Source organism: Xiphias gladius, chromosome 19, assembly GCF_016859285.1.
Source record: "Xiphias gladius isolate SHS-SW01 ecotype Sanya breed wild chromosome 19, ASM1685928v1, whole genome shotgun sequence".
Classification (NCBI taxonomy): Eukaryota; Metazoa; Chordata; class Actinopteri; order Istiophoriformes; family Xiphiidae; genus Xiphias; species Xiphias gladius.
The window spans coordinates 25,357,897-25,379,401 of NC_053418.1; the positions used below are offsets into that span (position 1 = coordinate 25,357,897).

Sequence of the window (21,505 nt, forward strand, 5' to 3'; positions counted from 1 at the left end):
AGTATCGTCCTAATAATGCATCAGAGGATGTAGGAACACAGTTTGTTCCAACACTGCCTTTGCAACACACAGAGGGTTTATGAGTAATCAGCTAAAGTGGTTAACACATTTCTTGATCCCTAAAAAAAGGCCTTTTTATAATAAATTTACATTATGTTTTAGTTTATGGTGACTTAAACTTATGTATTTATTTATTTATTATACCTTGGGCAGTTAACCACTTACATTTGTTCCATTTAAGGTTATTCACTGAACCCAAACTGCTGAAATTTCAATAGAATACTGTTGAAATGGGGGTGTTCTAAAGCTTTTGACCGGTAGTGTAAATGTGTGTGGATCTTCTTCAGTGCTACTGCCAGTGATATCAACCCTCCCTTCCTTTATTCGTTCAGAAAAAAATATCTCATAGCATTTAATATAAAAACATATTAAACATTTCCTTTTCTGTGGTCACATAAACTTTTAATTTAACCTATTATATATCAAGCAATTGTACATGTACCTAGTGTAACAATAGCTATAACTATACATATTATAATAATTAATCAATTCATAATTAATACATAAATACACAATTCCAGGGGAAAAAATCATTGAAGTTGAAATCTTTAGCTCTCTGTTTCTGCTCTAGTTGTGTGCTCAAACACAGATCTCGGCACCAAAGTGACCCATTGCTTTATATGTCCAGAGGGAATTCTCAGGAATAATTGATCTATTCTTGGTCTTTTTCTTCACCATGTGTGATGACATAGACCAGGTTCTTGTAGTCTAGGTTTCCTGCTACATCTGGAGGGAAAGCCTCAAACATCTGGTCCATCTGTGGGCGAGAAAGTAAAACAAAGTAAGAATTGTTGTATTTTTTACTGGATTTTAAAAAAGATTAAAAACGCTACTATGTATTGTAACATCTTCAGAGGTAAAGCTCTAACCTCCTCAGGGGAGAACCTGTCTGCCTGGGTCGTCAGCATCTCTGTGACACTGTGAAGACAAGCAGTGATGTTGAGCAGACCGGGCATTCACCTCATCTAACAGCAGTGTACTAGGCAGTTACTCACAAGTCTTTCTTCAAACTTCCTGTTCCCTCAGGATCAAAGACTTTGAAAGCGTTGAGAATTGTCTCCTCTGGGTCAGCACCTAAAAATGAATAGTGGCAGCTCTGAGTTTGGTGGAAAATTAAAACAAAGGTAAACATCTTTTTTCCAAAAATGTCACGATCCTTTAAAAATTTGATTTACATATACACTCAGTTGTCAGTTTATTAGGTACACCTAGCTACAACTATTGCAGTCTAATACAACAGTCCTGCAGGTTTCAGTGTTCAGCTTTTGTTGAAACTGTGTTAAGGAGGAGTTGTTTCAACCGTATGATGATTTTGGAAGTTGTAGTTTGTTGTGCTGCTGAACTGTACTGCCTTATTTTGACAGGGGCTCCAATTGTTTTGTCCACCTCAGTCAAATCATTGAGGGCAGGCTAAACAACAGACACAACTCTTTGTATAATGCAGCGCAGCTCAACAGCACCGCACACACACTACATCCTCCAAAACAATCACACAATTGAATCAACACCTCTTTAACACAGTTTCAGCAAAAGCTGAACATTATAACCTTCATTTAAACTGACAACTAAGTACATAATCATGTTCTGGGTTATACAGAACTCCCAGCCCACCTTTAAGTTTCTCTCCAAACATGGTGAGAAAGACTGTGAAATTAATCGGTCCTGGTGCCTCCTTCAGCATCTCATCAAGCTCCTCTTGCTTGACATTTAAACGGCCTAGACAAGGGCGGCAGATAAGTGGAAACAGGCTTTAGGGCTGCAACTAACAATAATTTCCATTATTGCTTAATCTGTTACTTATTTTCTGGATTAACTGATTAGTTATTTGGTCAATAAGATGTCAAAAATAGTGGAAAATGCCCATCATAATGTTCCTTAAACCCGGCCTGCAGGTGACAGTCCAAGTCCCAAAGATATGAGAAGCTACAACTAGTGAATGTTTGGCATTTTTGTTTGGAAGAATGACTTAAAAGATTACATGGCTGTCAAAATAGCTTCTGTCAATCAACCAATTGCTTCAGCTCTAATAAGTTTCACAAGTGGGTGCGCTTATATGAAAATATGAATCCCTCACAACACAAAAGAGACATATACAGACAAATAGACACATATGCAGTCCTACCTAAAGCTGCAAAAGTGTCTCTCAGGTCATTCTTGTCAATGAAACCATCTCTGTTTTGGTCCATGATAGTGAAAGCCTGCAGAAGTTTTATAGTTACATGCTGTTTCACCAGTGTGCACAGGAAGCATTGGCCACAGAGTAATCTGCTCAAACTCAATATGAAAGAAAACATTTGGCAGGGCACTGACTTCTTTGAACTCCTGAATCTGGGTCTGTTCAAACATGGAGAAGACATTGGAGCTGGCTCCCTCTGCTCTTTTCTTTGCTTTCTTGGGTGCCTGCAGGGTTTGACAATGACACTCTGATTAGATCCAATACTAATGGTACAATCATCACCTGGCTCTCGGCTTCAGCTTCACTCATTATCGGTTTTACTGTGACACATGCGCTTGTGATAACAAGCCAATGATCTGCAAAGTTACAGAGTACGGGGGGAATTAATTGCACAACAGACAAGGTTTATACCGGGGCACGCATTTCATTAGGGAGGATTACAAACTGACAGTTTGTTATGGAAATATTTACTCAAGCCAGCAATTTTGTGAGAATGCAGACTAAGCCCGGGGAGGGTGTGGTCCGCTGCTTGCGGTCCCACAGTCCCAGGATCACATGAGGGATTATTCTATAGGGCCTGGGTGATGACAGGATGGTACACTGTGCCTTGTTTGATCAAAAATCCCTCAGAGGCAAGGATTACGTTGAGCTATTTACATGACTGCCAAGGAACTTTGAAAAACAGTGTAAGGGGATGCAGAGCAATGACATCATATTGCTTGGATTCATGGGCCTCTCGACAGCTGCTGTCTAACCCTTGCTGTGGATTAGCTCTTGAGCAGTTGCATATCTCATGGATGGGACCTCTAGTGCTCAGCTTCATTTATTTCTTTATTTTGTTTTAAGAGGATTCATGAAATCATGGGATGTGAGGCAGAATTTGCTGTTCTTGGTGCTGCTTAGGGCAGATCACAAGGGGCCCAACACAAACTTTAATGTTCAAAATAATAAAACATAATTATTCTTGCCTCGCACCTGTTGCCCCTCTCCTAGTTTCATCTCCCGTCCTTTGCTCTTCCCGGGTCCTCTCCTCCCCTTTCCTTTCCTCTCCTCCCATTTCCTCTGCTCTTCTCCACTCTCCTCCTCTTCTGTCCTTGTTTTCACTCTTCTCCTTTTCTCTCCTCTCCTCTCCTCCCCTCTCCCATTTCCTCTCCTCTAATCTCTCCTCCTCTTCACCTTTTTCCTCTCCTGTCATTGTTTCCTCTCCTTCCCTCTCCATGCTACAATTACAAACTCATTTTTAAAACTTCATCATTGTGACTAGACAAAAATAATCAATAAGTCATCAATAGGACAACTGGAGCACTGTCCTATTGATTATTTTTTTGTTGATCTATACTCAGTACCCATAACCATATTGACATGGAGTGTGTTGATTCATTACCATTGGCGTGAGGAGACCAAGAGTTACAAATCATCAAAACATGCTGTGACAGTATACTATATAAGTATATAATAAACTGTATATAATATATAAACACCATAACCATGCAGCAGAAACAGAATGTCTCCTTATAATCTGGTGGTACTGTAAACAATATTAAATGCAATGACGATGAAATCTGTGTCTACTCACCATATTTCTCCAGTAGCTTGATGAGGACTAAGCAGTATGCTTGCTGCTTTATGATGGAGCAGCACACAAAACAAGGGGTAGATATACTGACCCCTCTCCCCTCTATAATGGTGCATGCTTATGGGCTATAAATACACCATGCCCTCTTTAGGCAGAGACCCAGGTAAAAAGGACTATTCCCTCACCGCCACCAGCCACCATTGTCAGAGTTCATGAGATTTAGGGATAATAGCCAAACACACATGCCCCATTACTGAGACCCAAGAATAACAACAGGACATAGCTTTGGCTCAGAAAGGACAGTTATGTTTGTGACTGACAGTTGCACTTGATGGGATCCATCATCCAGCTGTCCTGTTAGTGCTCCACATGGACCAAAACTATGCTCTGATGGGAGCTGTTTCTTGGTAGCAGAATAAACGGAACTGGTAGCTATTGCTTTCTGAGCCCTGATAAGACATGATCATAAAAAACAGCATGCCATGCTGTGGAAAATGCTAGTGGGGCAAATTGTTCATATGATGTGTTTCATGAACAATGTTTTTCACTTACAACAATGCTGGACCATAATTGAAACTTATGAGACTTAACTAGTTCAGACAGTGCTAGACTAGACAGTGCCACAGATCTAGGTTTTGTGTTCTTAACAAGCTAATAGAAACGTTCAATACATTAAATATAACAGTGTAGTGTATGAAGTGAATTTTTTTGATAACAGTGGACAGGTTTAGTTGTTTTCAAGTGAACAGTCAAAAATCAAAGTAGGTATATGTAAAGGTCCAATCCTAAATGTATTAACTTATTACTATGTGAGCAGTGTATATTATTTGCACTCAATTATAGTGAATCCAACATGTGCATAAAAGCAATACCTCTCAAATTAATGAAAGCTAATAAAACAATACAAGCATAACTGAATCAACTTCACACACTCACAATGAACATTTTAAAGTCGCCCTCCACACAAAAATGTGTTTTGCTTATTGTCACTTCGCTTGGATGTCTGAGCGTCACTGTGCAGAACGATGTTTGAGAGAGCTCGGCACCAGAAGGCTGTCTGCACGTTGATCTGTCCAAGGGGGAAAGCTTCTCTGTGCTCAACCAAAATCTCCATTTAACACACGTATGTGGGGACAGGATTCTGTGACATCACAACTTATTTGGAAGCCAATCATGGTCCAATATGCAAATGAGACAAGTGAGATGTGGAAACCTGAAACCTCCAGTGAACACATGCTGCGAATGGACTTTTCATTGAAGAAGGAGACATCTTGTGTCATGTCATTCACCTTTTTAAATTAACAATATTTACACATTCACAGATTCTGTATTTTTCAATCAGGAGGAGGGAATAGATGGAATTTTTATCAAGTCATTTTTGACAAACCCCATTACACAGAAATTTTTATTATTTTTATAATGTTTTTTAATGTTTGAACTTTAAACGAGTATAATAGTAGCTGTTTTTAGATGGATGGTCTGAAAGGTCATCAAAGGTTTGCAGTATTTGATAAAATGTTTGAATGAAAGGATCGGTCCACCCAAATTAAAACACACACACACACACATATGATCATTTGAATTTTGTCTTATTCAGGCGTGACTGAAATACACCTCTTTCACAGCAAATAGGACCCTGGTATTATGAATAATGGCTCACAGGCGGGACTTACTGGAACACCGACGTTGTTAATGTTATTATTTCCACCTTGCTTTTAGATACATCAAAATGTTTGTTGTGCAAAGGGTCAGATTTTCACAAGTAGCAAACAGTGACAGATGTTAAGCCTGTACAGAAGAATGACAACAAACACAGTGGATAATGTTTAACAGTAAGGATTAATACTGGTCTTTGACCATTTATTTACCTATCTTGTCCAGTAGGTAGTGCTAGCAATCCACAGCATTCAACATCTAAACTAACATGGAAATCTGATCTTAACTACACTGACTCAATTCACTGTTGTTTCTATGTTTGTAGCGTCACCTGATTTTAAATAAAAACTGAGTTATATAGATATTCCTAGAAATCATTTTCAATAAAAGTCATCTGCATCATGCACCAAATGGGATATTATGTTGAAATAATTTCTATTCATAAAAATTGCAAGACATTATCACATTTTCTAATGAATGTTTTACTAAACCCTTATATGGTCAACTAATCACCAACCCAGCAAAATATTCTTTTTAATACAGACAAAGAGCAGATGCATATCACTTTGTGTTGGTTCAGCTACATAGGACATTTCCGTATCTGTGAGGGTAATGTAAAAAAACTGATATGATGTTCTGTATAACATACGGGTTTTAGCTCTGCTGTTTACATGAGTATATCAACAAAAGTGTGGGCCCCTCTCTAGCAGTAGAGACTCCAGGCTCTCATTGTAAAGAATACTTTTACCAGGTTAAAGTGAGTTTAATAAAAGATGACTACAATGCATATAAGTATAATTTCAAGACTTCACCTTGCTCCTGCTTTGGGCTACAATGTTGCACATTTGAGCCTGCTTTGTCAAAACAGACACCTTTCACATTTTTGCAGGCCTTCATTCTGTTTTGTTTAAATTAACTTACAGTATTTGGTTATGTAACAGTTGAAACCAAGGTAAAAAAAAAAAAAAGACCAATACAGCTAAAACATTTACACATGGCAAAAGTAAATGGATTACGATCATACCATACTACCAGAGTCAGGGTGCTAAGGTCTTTGAAATCGTGTACATGTTGTCAGATTGTTCAGAAATTAATCTCTGTCCTACCGATAGTCGGACAGACCATTATAGTGGGTCTAAAAGAAAAATATACTGTATATATCCTCCAGGACAACAAGAGACAAGAGCTGGCATGGGACAATTTCACTTTTTACTACACTAAAATCCCCAAACAAGCCCAAAGAAGCTGCTATCACTCATCAACAGTATGACATTCTATTCAGTATTTTTAAAGAAATCCCTCATTCAGTGACCTCATCAAAACAATCATTTTCTTGCTCTTGGATAATTTCCCTTAAGTGCGCACAGTCCTCGTTTTAAGTAACCAAGCATTACTTTGTAGATTAAGCTTTTTCAGAATAATACATTAATTTGAATGAGGTGACAAGGTTACTGGAAGAGGCCCGTCCTGCTTTGTTGATGACAGCGGTGGATGTGAGGCCAACGATTATATTCAGAAGTACAGAACTGATTGTGGCCAGATTGAGAAATTTTCCATAAGGCTGAATATGGATTCAGGGGCCTGGTAGACAAACCATCAGTGTGTGGAGGTGGAGATTGTGGGTTTAAGTTCCACCTGGGTCCCCACAGAGCCCGGTCGCTCTACATTCCTATTGAGCCAGAACACAGTGTTCCTATCTGACATCTTTAAAGGTCTGTGATTACAAACACTTTGCTTGGTCTTTTGGTGAGAGCACGGTGTACTTTTAGGCATGGAGACAAGGTTGAAGATTCAGTCAAGAAAACAGCGTGTCCTTACTTGAAGTGTCCTAGACAAGGGCTCCTGACTGTTCTAGTGTCACTCTATGCTCCAGCTGACCCTGCCCCTTTCACCCTTCTGTTGAAGTGTGTGTCTCGGTGAGTTACTGTTTATGAGGAAAGAATTAGTTAATTGCATAATGTGTTGTATAGTGATTAGATCCTTTACTCAAATGTTAATTAGCATAAATGCTTAATTTTGGCCATACCTTAACGAGTTGTAAAAATAAAAAACTTCTTCTGTAGCTCAGTTGTGAATGCTGGTCTTCTGACACATCTATCATTATTTGAATCTAGCATTTTAGCTTCACCCTAGAGCCATAAATAAAATGCAATGAGCAAAACTTTTAATAATATTCCTTCACTTTCCCCTTAGGTGTTTGTCTGTGGCAGAGGGATATGTCATTGTCCCCCAAGGTGCTACGAATATAACTCATGAGAATATTATTTTCCACCTGGGACTGATTTTCATGAGGGATATCAGCTAGAAGCTACTGTACGCTGTGAGGCTGGTGCATGGTGTTCCATTGGTGGAACGTGGACTAAACCACTGGTTTTGATGGATACCGTCACTCAGTGATAATGGCATAATTAATGGAGGAAATCACACAATGCCCATTTGCACGTAACCTTGTGTCTGAGACTGTGGTGTCAGCAGGGGGAGCACCTGGCATAGTGTTGTAGGAGTACAGCAGCCTACATGTGCTCCCTGACCAGAGGAATGAGTTATTTTAAGTAGACAAAGAGCCCCATCATGCTTTATTAAGTTAGACAAAGTAAAATATGTGCTAGTTTATATCTGCTTAGAATGTTGCCACCTTCAAATCATTAACAAATTTTTGGCAATATCATAAATAAAATTTTTTGTTCCAATCTAAAAGCATATTTTATGGTCTTATAATGTATGCACGCATAATTTTACATTCTTATTCTTTTCTATTAATACGAATGCACAAATAAGCAAAATAATCAATACAATCACACAGGTTTTGACCATCTATACAAATGAATCAACAAAAATCCAAATATAGTAAAAAAAAAAAAAAAAACCCAAAACATATCACAACATATGAAATGTTAAATCTTATCAAGTGGGGACTTAAACTTTTACAAATAATAATATCTAGCTATATTAAATGGTTTTTCAAAAATCATGTAAGAATAATATAAGCTACTTTAATAATGTTAATTTCCGCATAGCACTTTAAAAGACATTACTGAAAGAATGAACCTTGCAGAACATTACAGTTCACCTTACAGAAGTTATTTTAAATGTATTTTAAAAATATGGACATAACGTTCAATATGCGGATCTTCTGTCTAATTTGCAATGTAATGAGGAAAAACGACATGTGGACTAAGCATCATCCTAATAACAGTTAGACTACATAATGTCGATAATCTATTTTAATTTCTAAATCGGCCTATTATTTTACTGTTCCATGTGCTGCTGTAATAAAGACGCCAAAAAAAGTAGGCTTGGCTAAATTCCCTGAACTCGACTAATGTACACATCACTTTCTTCCCTTTTCCAGACGGTATTGATCAACCCCGGGCTTTACGTCAGTATTGATAACTTTGCCAAAGCAAACTCAAGTGCAATTGTCCAGTTAATGTTGGGGACAGAGGCACGGAGACACTTGCTCTTTACTTTTCAGAAACCCGGGCACTTTGCCAAAAATATCGTCTACTTCTTTCCTTCCTACTTCCACCAAAACGTGTTGGTGGACTTGTCAAACATATAGGTGGACTTTCGTGTTAAGTCTGTTCGTTACTTTAAAAAAAAAAAAAAAAAAAAAAAAAAAAAAAAAAAAATGGGACCGGTGATCGTAAACGTTGTTTAACGAGGGGGAATCCAGCCCACATATTTATTGCAGCCGCTGAAAAAAATCTCCTCAATATCCCCCAAGATGGCCGCCGATGTAGGATCGATGTTTCAATATTGGAAGAAATTTGATCTACGGCGGCTTCAGGTTAGTGCTATTCTCACCTTTCTCGGCTTATTTTTCCGGCGGTATGTCTTGTTACCGTACTCAGGTGTGTGTTATCTCGTTTTGGGTGAATGGAAGACGAAAGCTAGCGGTGTTTGCATTGATAGTTATTAGAAATTGATCCCTCTTCTGCCTTTGTTCAGTTCAATCATTGATCAGCGGTGGAGGGACCGTGGAGCAGCGCAGCCTCTGTGTTAGCCACACCGATCTGGGATCAGCACCGCGGACAGCACTGATGTTTACATGCTTTAGCTTTTCTGCTTTTTTACTCTTTATTGTTCGAGACAAGCACCGCCGTACTTACATGTACGGAAACTTTTAATGCGCCTCCAAATCCCTGTTCTTGGACGTAGGCTGTAACTTTTTCAGCCAGCTTAATGTTTTATGCGGTTTGTGTCGACGGCCGTTGCGTTGCTGCTGCATCCTTCAGTAGGCTACAGGACAATTCTTGTAATTTTACATTTTTTTTTTTTTTTTTTGTATCTTGAAAAATTTGCATGTTGGGAAGTTTTATTTGTCATTCGGAAAGTTTATTTTGTGGACATTAGTCATTGTGTTCGGACATTTTACGAGAAAGATATTTTCCATATGTGTAGACTGTACATTTAGAAACGTTAGTCGTAGCGCAGCACTAACCAGTTAGTTGTTGAAAAGCGAGCTTTAAAGTCTTTGAACGCTGAAGCGTATGACTATTATGTCGCTGGCACAGAAATGTGTCTAATTGATAGCATGGAGAATGTGGCAGGTGAGCAGTTCGTTTGTATCACATACGTAACGTGTACCTATACAGTCCCATAAAATAGCACATCAAGTCCGTAGCCTATAGCCTAACCCAGTGAGCTGAAAGTTGAATTTATAAACCACAATGCTGACAGGCTATACGCCCGTATCCCTGAAAGCAAACGTTGAAATAAGGTTGGGAAAGCTAAACGCTGTTTTCAGTGTCCAGCCCCCCACCCCTCCTCTCCTTTCTCCTGAAGCCGCATAGGGCTGCTCGGCCGGGGGGGCTGTGTAATTGTATTCCCCGCTAATGTTTGTAAATCAGCCTCGGCCGGCGCAAGGGCACCGTCTCTGCCGTTTGACTGATGTTCTGTAACATGAGTAATGACAGGAGCATGGCAGACCGGGTCCCTCGGAAAAGCCTACCGAGGAGGAGAAATCAGATCTGGTGGCTCTCGGTTGTCTTGTGTCGGTCGAGTGTTATTCCAGCTCCCAGCCGCTGGACCTCTCTCTCATCCAGGCTGGGATCCAGAGGGGCGAGGGTGCTATTGTTGTTGCGGCTTCACGGTGCCTGCTCTCTGCAGGCGTTCATCCTGACTCGCCCCGGCTCCGGAGGACCGTGTAACATTTATGATAGATGTATACATTCAAGGTTTTTCATTAAATGCGACTGACTAACCTGGGAGCTACATCTGAACTGGCCCTTAAGGATGCCCAAGCCATTACCTAGGGTTATGAGCTTTGATGAGTTGGTTTATAATAAAAAAGGGTAGCCTCCAGTCAGTAATCATTATAAGGCATACAACCACTGATACTAAGACAAATTCATGATACCTGCAGAAAAGCGTTAATTGAGGCTTGTGTTCCCTTGAATGACCTTATCCTCATGTCAAATGAACCACTTTGATACCAATTGCTAAGATGTAGTAGTACCGAAGGATTGTTGTCAGCCTATGAAAACGAATAAATAATTCCAACAATGAGGAATAGGTGGAAGGTGGATGAAAAGAATCTAGGTTTACCTCCACTGCATCCCTGCCCTAGGCTTTTGAGTTATATTTCCAAAGTACATAGTACTTGGTAAAAATGTACTCTTGTAGAAATAGTCCACATAGTCTCAGTCTTAAAAATTAAATAACCTAAAATGCACATATAGATAAAAATTGGCTTGAATTTTAGAAACTGGGGTTGGTGTACATTCACTTTAACTTGTGTGTCTGGTCTGGACAAGTGCTTTGATGCTTTTGAGCCCATTTGTTAGGATTTGTCAGTGTTAGTAGTGGTCACTTTACAGTGATACAGATGTGTTATAGCACACTAGACACACGCATGTGTTGAAAGTGGGGGCTTTGTTGAAGAAATACAAATTTTCTACTGAAGTTCAGTTTGTTCAACACTGAAACCATTACGATTTCACATGGCTAGCATGGATCTGGTCACATTATCTTATTGACAGCAGCTCTGGTAAATATTCTTACAAGCCTCTGGTTGCAAACATGCCTGTAGCTTAAATGTGACACCCTCTGCTACATGTGTCAGAAATCAATTAATTCACTTCTTCCTTATTCAGTCACGGTTGGAGCCAGTTTCTGGCAGTGTAAAATCATTACCGCCTTTTCACCATCTAAGACTATATAGAACACTGTTCTTACTATAGCCGAGGACATCCACAAGCTATTTATTCTAGCAGTTCACACTGGAACGTTTATTTTCTCATTACAAGTTATTATGCCAGTAGACAGAGTGTGAAGTTTTTCAGTGTTTGTGCAGTAGATTTGTGCCTCCGAGTTGTACAAGATGAATAATTCACCTGCAGGCTGATGAAAAGAGGGCAGAGAATGTGCGAAGCGCTGAGGTGGAGTGACCTTGGTTCCTGCTGGCTGCAGGTCACCCGGCCGTTGCTGTGGTAATCATTCACACCAGCCAGATGGCATTTCCGTGGGCGAGCATGAAAAGGACGGGTCAGGGTCTGTCCTGCCAGGTCCTGCCAGGCCCAAAAACAACTCTGGGCCAATAGAATACCTGGAGAGAGAACATTGGGCCTGTAGAAAGACTTTGCAGAGCCAGGTGGTGAGAGGGTGTGGTCAAACCAGGTGAAAATGCAGTTTGATTACAGCCATGATTTTGTTTAATCCTGTCAAATGTAATTTTTTATGTATCAATTTATTACACAAATCACTACATGTAATTGCCCTTCAAGGACACAGAAAAATGATTTGCATGGATATCATCTAAGCGGACCAAAAAGACTTGTATTTGAACTTATTTTAGAAAACTTGGGAACCATGCCTTTACTACCAGCCACTTTGAATCCCTCTGTTGTTTTTAGTGATGTCGCAATGCTGCGCTCATATGGCGAAATAATGGTCCGCTTATTTGTTACCATTTCTTAGCCTTGTTTCCACTCTCTCTTCCATGAATCTAAAAGGCAGTGGGGTTTTAGATCTGGAACAAAAGCTTGTGATTGTACTACATTTAGCTTGACTCAGTTGCTCTGGTGTCAGCTCTAATCCACACACAGAGACAACAGTATTGCCAAACAGTGAAATTGCTTTGCAGCCTGTGAGCCTGGCTTCCTCTGCTGCCAGCCTGCTCTGTGTGCTGTTTGCCAGTACCCCCCCCACACACACACACACACATACACACACACACACACACACCAACCCTGCAATCTCAAATTGGCTGTGAAAATCAGTCTCTGTCTCCCTTTCATTCATGCTTTCATATGTTTGTTTGCTGATATTGTTAATGTCACATGCATCAGTATAATGTCATTGTAGTGCAGAGTAAGTAAGTCCAGAGCGCCTCAGATCTTGTATTATTTAATATAATGACTGTATCATTTCATTCAGATGCTAGATAGATGCTAGATGATAGATAAAAAAAAGGCTTTAAAATTTACCTCCATAGTTGGTGCTATATGTTCTCATTATCTCATTTTTCAAGAGTTGTCTTTTTTTGTTGGTTCTTCAAAATCTTCAGGAGATTAAGTGCTGTGTTTAAACGCAAGAGCTGCCCCATTATCATAATCAGCACTGGCTTGAGTCGTGCATGTCTCTCATATAAACATTTCTTAACATGCTTTCATTGTTACCACGCCTGTGAATCGATGGGTGGGACATGTCTGTCACGGTCCTGTATCCTTCAGGTTGCCCCTCTCTTCCTTTGACAGTGACAACAAAGCAAATAAGAAAGAAGGGGAGCTTTTACAAGACTATATGGGGCAAATTGAGATGTGAAATCCAGGAGCCATAACCCCGGTACATAAAATGCAGCGAACATTAGAGAGCGAGAGGAGTGAAACAGACTTCAGCATTAAGCTGTTTAACCTCTCTGTGTAGCATTAGTGGTAGAGACTTCAAAGCAGATGCTTCAGCGTTGGAAGCAGAATGACAAATGGGTTTAGAGACAGCTACGGTGAGCATTCTCACAGGAAGACTAGGCCTGTCATTAATGTCAGCTTAATCACTTTGACCTTCCTTCAAGTAGATTTCCATACCTATCCAATCATTTTGCCTTGCTTGTGCTCCTGTTTGCAGACTGCTGTATGTGTTGCTGTTTGATAAGCCCGGGTGTGATGAAGTTATTGTCTATATCTGCGATTGTATACTTGAAAGGTCCTGAAACCTTTAATATTAAAGGTTCATGTAGGTTTGGTTCATGCAAACAAAAATGTGTTTTCTATTTACCCCTGGTGGTATCCAGTCCCGCAGATAGTTTTGGTTTTTATTTTCCCAGGTTTTGACATATGTGTCTGAGATTTCAGCCTCCACCTCAATATAGTGGTGGTGAATGTAATTTCCTTTCCTGTGTTGACAACTAAAAAATTACTGCTGCTCCTGATCCTGGACCATCACGTTGTCTATCATGGCTCTGCATCGGTATCTCTCAGGAGATCAGACATTTCAGTTCCTGATCGACTCATATAATTTGTCACAAGAAGAATGTTAAAAGTATGCAATCTTCTTTAGTAACTTGTAAGATGGGAAACAAATGACATGAGGTGTATCCGAAGGAAAAAAAAACATTACTTACTCTGAAAGTTTTCCTCAATTACAGTTAATGTACACTGTGTAAAATCAAGGGTGAAAACTATATAAAAGAAACTACTGCTTCATTCAGTGGCATTGCTGTGATATGGCTTCCGGCCACCAGTTGCAGCACTGAGCACACAGCTGCTGACAGAACTCCAGTAAGTAAATGAGAAATAAAATCTTTGAGTTTGTATTGATTGGAATGGAACAGACCTTTCTTGGTTAGAGCAAATCATGATTTTTTGTTACTTCGCACCTGCCTGATGTTGTTTTCTAACCTTATAGATTGCAAAGAAGGTTACTTACTATGTGAAGAGTTTGTATTTTTAAGATTTTTTCCCGTCACAAATTTGATGAGCTGCTCAGTGACCAAAATGTCTGAGTTCTAGGAGATTGTGATACGGGGCAGTGATACACATGATGGTTGTGGATCATGGCTAGAATCCTTAGACCTCTCTGTGAACAGTTTTCATCGGACCTAGTTTCTATCAAACAAAGAGTCCCTACAAAAACTGTCATGCTCTGTTGATTTTACTGAGTAACAGGGACAGTGTTATTCTGGAGAGATATGTTGCTAATAAATGTTTTCAATGCCGTGAGCACCCCAAATGAAATTCTGTCGAACCTCATTTTTTGGGGGGGTTCAGTTGAAATCTCACTAATATCGCAAAATCTGACCAAATAAAACCAAACCTATCTCCATGACTAGATACTACGGAGCCCCCCTGGGGTAAGCCGAGAAAAAAAAAAAAGCCATGCGTAAATTTGTACACTTGGTTTACAAATCCATTCGCATGGGTTATAAACTGTGCTCTCAGAATTGTAATGCATGCACAGAGCTTTGATTGCAAAATCGTGGGCACGGATTTGTAAACCGAGAGTATAGATTTACACATGGCTCTTTTTTTTCCCATGGGGGGGACTCCGTAAGATACCAATAGAAGTAAGTAAGTAAACTTCCTTTTCAACCAGAGCAGCTAAAATTTTTGACATCACATGGACACACAGTATGATTTATTAGTATTGATCACGGATTGTTGTGGCTAATGAGTGCTAAGATTTCTGTCATTATCCTCTTCTCGTCTGCAACCTGAGTATTTCTGTTTTCAAAGCCTTGCTGCTTTAATGTCTTCTCTTGTGCACAAAAAGCGGTACCCCCAATGTTTCAGCAGGAACGCCCCCTTGGCAGTTGACAGTGCTTCATAGCAAGAGACACCAGATTTTTCATAGCAGTGCGTTCTCCGATCTGCTGCCCCTAGGCTGGAGCTATTGCTTTGCAGAAGTAAATAACCAGCTCTAACAAAACTTCAGGGACAAATTATACTGCTGGAGGATGGCTCCATGGTGGTAGGGCAGCCTCTTCTTCTCTCACAGTGAGGCAGGAAGAAGAATCAGGAGGAGAGAGGTAATGGCTCATCGGCATGGATATAAAGCTGTGTCCTCTCTCCCTGCTGACAGCCAGTCCCCTGCCCAGCAAGTCCATATTGAGCTGCGTTTCTCCACCATGGCCTTGACTTTATTTGTTTTGACTGTCTGACGCCACTGCAGACGTATTGAGCACCAGTCCTTTCTTGTTCACTTTACTAGGCTTACAATGAATCCCCCTGCCCTGCCTCTCTCAGTCTCTCTCTCTGTCACTCTATCTCTCTAACTTGCATCCCTTAGCTGTGTTTGGCAGGGTTTCACTTGCTGTATTTCATTCCTCTCTTGTCATCCTTCATTACTTAAAAAAACAACAACAAAAGAGCCTTTTTTTTAATCCCAAATGTGCAAGTGCCAGGCTTTTGTACGGTGTGTGTTCTGACGTTGGTTGTCATGTAGCTAGGGGTTAGCATGGTGTGAAGGGTGCTCCTGGGCCTGGCACACTCATGAGATCAATGCTTCACTAACGTTCTCCAGGTTGTCTTTGGGGATCTCAGCTGCTCTCATTATGTACCACTGCTCAGAGTGTGTTACCAGACTGGAGGAATAGAACTCTTGTGCATGACACCCATTTGTGAGGCCTATTTGTCCTCATTTAAGTGGGAAGACAGAAGACCCTGGAAAGACGGCCTTTTGGTGGTCCTTTGAGTATTAAACCAGCGTTTGTTATTACTAAGCAGATGTGCTCTTATTTATCAAAATAATACAAAACGTGTGTTATAGCAAAAGCAGATGGATCAGGCTTGTTGTGTTAGCTGGTCTTGTCTTTGTGCAGCTGCTACCCCCACACAGTTAATTACTCTCTTATTCATCCCCAACAATGGGAGGGGATAGAATAAATCTGAGCCGTGCACTCTTGCTTCTTCACCAGGAAGGTGCAGACTGGGACCCTAAAGTGAGCGAGTGGCTTCGAGAGGTACAGTTTATCATTTTTAATGGAGAGGAACTGGAAGTGGAGACATGAAGCTGGGCTCTGTGATTTATACACCATCTCAGTCAGGGGAGAAAAGAGCAAGTCTATCTCCCTGTCCACACCTCTGGTTTGAAGCCACTCCCACCCAAATCATACCCTTTTGGCATTTTCGGCTCCTCTTCAACACCACCAAAATACACTTGCAGTTTGTAGGAGCTTCTCTGGGGAAATACCACAACAGGAGGATTTGATCTTAACTAAAAGATTTTAGAAAAAATATTGTCCTATTCTTTAGTATCCATTATTAATGCCAGCAATTATATATGTCAACACATGGAGTCTAAATAGGTATTGCTGGTATGTAGGAGGGACAGTAGCATCCTAAAATCAGTCTGCTTCTCTCCACTGCCTCGTGCATCTCTCTTTATCTGGTTTTGTTGTTCCCTGAAAAGCCCAGTGATGTCATGCCTCCATTGTCACCTGTTCATTTACTTTCATTGTAGAGGGCATGGGGGTATTGATTAGGGTTTGCAACTGTGTTAGCAGCTCTGCTGGTGTGTAATATAGGCCTTGAGGCTATTTTGTCTTTCCGTTCAGTCTCATGAGTGCTATACAGACCTTGTAATCTTAATTAAATATGCAACTTTTGATCGCAACAGGGTCACTATTTTTGAATTTAAATGTGGTCACAGACTCCCCCACCTCCTCAGCTGAAAGAGAAAGCAGACATTTTGAATCTTAATGCAAAAAAAGAGAGAAGAGGAACAAAGAACTGAATTGAGTCTCTCCTTTTTCAATTTCCCTTGTTAGCCTCCTGCTGCATTCCCCATATAGTTTTTTCCCTTTTTTTTTTCCAGATGATTTTTAAATTTTCCTCCCCTCCCCTCTCCATCTCTCCCTCTTCTCTCTCTCTCACTCCTCGGCAGTTTTCCCCAGACAGGTTCCACAGTGTTTTAGAGGGGATGGATTTAATTGCTCTGTAGGGATTGGTTGGCTGTGCCGGGCTCGGCTGTTTAATTAGTGTACCCTGCCGGGATTGGTTTAATGCTTCATGATCTTGAAATTGTCTGATTGTTCAGCCCTCTGGGGACTCTCCCTGCCTACGTAGGCCAGCAGGTTTAGCTAAACATCGCTCCAGGCTTCCGCTGTTTGCAGCAGGAGGAAGAGTATGCCTTAGGAACCGAAATTTGGTTGAGGTGAGGGGGCGGTCAACTTGTATGACAAACCAGGGGACATACATGTGAAGTGGACAGTCTACTTGACTGCAGGATATCTACACAGACCTCACAGGAATGTTTATCCTTACAATATTTCATCTCAGCTTGATGCTATATGGAAATTATCCAGTTGACTATTAATGAAAGGCCAATATTTAAACTGTGATACAGTATTTCTATATGATAAGCCAGCGTATGATTTTTAGCTGCAACCAAGCAAAAGAATTTGCTATGCATGTGGTTCTCTGCTTGGCTGACACATTTTCACTTAGCTGTCTGAAAGGATGTCTTGTATTTTTGAAGGAGCTTCTCTTACTGCATGCTTTTGTGGACTTGTTTTGAATGTGTGAGGATCTCTGCTGCGATGAGGCCATCAGAATCATCTTGCGTGGATCTCTGAATTATGTGCTTGGTCACCTTGAGTGAGGGGAACTGAGGAAATTAAATTTGTGTAAATGGTCCCAGGGTGTGTCTATGTCCCCTCTGTACCCTTCTACGGGATGCCCTTGGTTTGGCTCAATCATGGCAGCAATGTTGACCTCAACAGTAAATGTGCTTGGCATCAGATCCTGCATAAGGGACGAGTGTGCGTTGTGGCAGTGCAGTCCAGTACAGATAGTACCTATTGAAGGCTAAGCTCATTCCGCTTCATCAGACTTATTGAGCCCACTCACTCAAAGAACTCAACCTTGAAGTGCATAAATCTCCAGTGGATGATAATAAGAATACCTTCCTCTGCCTCTCTGCCTGGGCTTTATTATGTGTTTGTCCTCACAGTGAATGATGCCTGAGAGTTCTGATACAACAATGATTACTTTTTGTCTGAGAGCTTTCTCTAGAAGGAATCCTCCAGGTAGATGCCATGATCAAGTATTCTGCTGTTGTTGACTGGATCATCTGTGCTGCACCCAGGGGGTCATTTTTATGCCTGTGTTTGCTATTGTGTTTACACCCTCACAAACACTGAGGGGATGCACATGATCACCAAGGTGATAGACCACATGGCAACTGAGTCATTCCCAAATGAGAGTCTCACCCTGAGCTTCATCCCCTTTCTCTCTGGGGGAGTTGCCCTGATTACTGAGGGACTTTTTTGCTGGAGTTGAGGGCCCTCTCCAGCTGTTGAGATTGTTTGTGCAGTGATGATAAGGGGTTGTGTAATCAGTTGGGTTGTGTAGACAATCTTTTAATCTCTCTTTTATGAATGTTGTTGAGCTATGCTGGTACATTTTATCCATTTTGTTTCTGCACTTTCTTTTCATTTAGCCTTAAATTATAGGTGGACTACCAGAATATAACGTGAGGTCCTTTCATATCTTTGGGTTTGGAGATATTCATTGTGCTCTGTTAGTTTTAAAGGGGGAACCTCAGGTCAATTGCGGATCATGGCCAAAGTCAACAATGTTGCTTTTTCATAAATAAGCCCCAAGACTTAATATTGCAGGGCTGGTTCTCCTTCAAAGATAAAAATATTATTGCATCCAAGCCCCATCCCCCACTGCCTTTTGGGCAGGGTGTGAGTCCAGCGTCCGTCTAGACGTGCAGCATCATTAACCTGCCTTGACCTCAGCCCCTGATGAATTCGCTCTCACCTCCCCTGCAGCCTAGCGTTAGCAGCCCCTCTCCCGTCCACTGGGAACTGGGGCTTCTCTGGACTGGCCATTAGAGCCACTAGCCCCTACTGGCGGGCATTAATAGGCCAAGTGGCCGGAGCCTCTCTCAGACTGCTGAATAATTCAGACCGTCTGGGCCGTGTCTAGTCCCGGGGCACAGGGGGATGCGAACTGGGGAGTAGGGTGCAGAGGGCTGCATGGAGGTGCAGGGGTTAATAACAGGTGTGCCTCTCTGTGTCAGCAGCTGCACAACCCTCACTACCCCCAACAAATTCACCTAAGCCCACCCCACATATGAAAGAATCCTATTCAGTTGATTAGATTTTTCAAAATGGATCAATTTTTAATCAGCGGAGCATCTGACTACGGTCAATACCATTGTCGCCGGAACGACAGTTGCTGGACAGCCGTCTTTATTTACAGAAATGTTTGTTTTTTAATGTATGCAGATAGAGAGGCAGGAAACGGCCAGCTAAGACCACTGCACCACTGCTATCCCCAGCCTGTCCAGGCAGGGGTCTGGCCTCTTAATGCATGTAACACTGCCATCAAAATTTCATTGGGCTGTGGAGAGACCCTAACAGGTTAAATAATGAGGAGCCCATAATCTTAACGTTTAGAACCTCTTCACAACTGCTGCCAACGTCTAGTTATGGCTTGGTACGTAGGCAGGATTATAAGGAGATAATCTTTCTTCAGAGTGCTTGTCATTTTAGCACATCTGGTTCTTAAAACACAACCACCAAGTATTCTTTGTGTGATCACTTTCAAGATCCTTCCGTATGTAAAGATCAGGGTGAAGAACTTGTTTACAGAGGACTGCATTATCAATCTTTGTGACATGTTTATGACATGTAAATACTGTGCTTTCAGTATGGGACAATATGGAGGAGCTCTCAAAACTGTAACATGTAACATGATGTTTATGGGGGAAAAAAAACCTTGATACAGTATATTTACGCATAAAAGATGTGCAGTATATAACTGCATATTAGAAGTAGTAGTAGCAGTATTGCTTCGGCACTACTGTACAGGCAAAGTTGACTTGCATGTACAAATCAAATGCATGCATATATAAAACACTATAAAAAATATATGTTCATAAAATAGAATTGCTCATACAGTGTCCCCTTAAAAGAGTAAAATGTTTCATTAAACAAAATCAAAGGGTGCAATATGTTGAAAAATCAATATTGTTGTGTCCTTATGGGGTTAAATCAATTTATCACAGTCAAAAAGATGAATTAATAATATGACAACACAAACATATTTGTAAATGTAAAATATTACTTTCTCCATGATGCTTAAAAAATAATAACTAAAACAATAACAGCAACTAAAAGCAGAAGGACATATATCCTGAAGCTGTTTATTTAAGATAACCATCATGGAGCTATAGATATTGATTGCTAGTGCTGCCTTTGAATTTCCCAAATTTGAAAAGAATTTAATATGAGATTGGTCTTTGCCCTCAAGATGATACTCGGTAAAACCGATAAGGGATCAAGTTATAGGAATTTTTCTATTGATGTGCACCAGATGGGCTAAAAATTTTTTGAAATTTGTAAATGTCAGTACTGAATTCATTAACACAGACACATGCCACATCTAAAATGGATTGGCTGAGAGCAGTTAAATTGTAGCCAGTACCAAGATTTTTCTATAATCTGAGTCAGGGGAGCATAACGATGATACTTGCAAATTTGGAGATGGTTATATCAACAGTTTAGGAGGGGGACGGTAAAAATGTTTTTTCAAGAAATAAAAATTGCCAAAATAATTGCCACCATATGCAAATGATTTGACTCTATAAAATGAAAATGTAGTGAAATATTTGTACAGTTCAGAAGTTATTGGCCAAATGGAGAAGCAACTGTTATATCGCATTACATTTTTTCATTTGGTATCGTTTTCACTGAGTGTTTTTCACATCATATTGGCATAATCACTTATTGACATGGTAGTATTATGAAATATTAAAATAATATACACTTGCATGTTATGATGTCCTATTTGCATCATGACTTAATGACTTTTGCTTCATTGCAGTGACCCATTGACATAATGATATCACACGTACTGACAATATTACAATATTTCACATACTGACATATTGGCATATTGACATATTGACATGTTGGCATATTGACCATATCATGACATATTGATGTTAGCTTTATTGCAGTGACCTCCTGACATAGTTATATAACATTGACATCATAACTTCTTGCTGTACTGGCTATTTGACTGTAGTGTTTGACATGATGACATATTGAATGACTCACTGGCATATTGACATTATAACATATT

At 40.4% G+C, this 21,505-nt stretch overlaps 2 protein-coding genes across 2 annotated transcripts in view; one reads left to right on the forward strand and one right to left on the reverse strand.

Moving 5' to 3' along the window:
- Window positions 1–712: 712 nt before the first annotated feature.
- Window positions 713–2,454, reverse strand: myl2b (myosin, light chain 2b, regulatory, cardiac, slow). The gene is made up of 6 exons (XM_040155370.1): window positions 2,371–2,454; window positions 2,183–2,258; window positions 1,672–1,776; window positions 1,056–1,134; window positions 930–978; window positions 713–817 (listed from the first exon to the last, which is right to left on the reverse strand). The coding sequence occupies exons 1-6, from the start codon at window positions 2,404–2,406 to the stop codon at window positions 713–715; spliced, it is 450 nt and encodes a 149-aa protein (XP_040011304.1). The 5' UTR covers window positions 2,407–2,454.
- Window positions 2,455–9,146: 6,692 nt separating this feature from the next.
- The window catches only part of cux2b (cut-like homeobox 2b), an 87,297-nt gene continuing 74,938 nt past the window's right edge, over window positions 9,147–21,505 (forward strand). The window contains exon 1 of the mRNA XM_040155379.1: window positions 9,147–9,258. Within this exon, the coding sequence (XP_040011313.1) occupies window positions 9,196–9,258 (63 nt within the window). The 5' untranslated portion in view covers window positions 9,147–9,195. The remainder of the gene's footprint in view (window positions 9,259–21,505) is intronic.

What these genes read in the sequence shown, in the direction of transcription:
- myl2b (XM_040155370.1), bottom strand. Translation starts at nt 2,406, where the DNA reads ATGTTTGAACAGACCCAGATTCAGGAGTTCAAAGAA. An exon ending in AGATTCAGGAGTTCAAAGAA is followed by an intron (nt 2,259 to 2,370) that starts GTCAGTGCCCTG and finishes AAACTTCTGCAG; the next exon opens with GCTTTCACTATCATGGACCA. An exon ending in GTTTGGAGAGAAACTTAAAG is followed by an intron (nt 1,135 to 1,671) that starts GTGGGCTGGGAG and finishes ATTCATTTTTAG; the next exon opens with GTGCTGACCCAGAGGAGACA.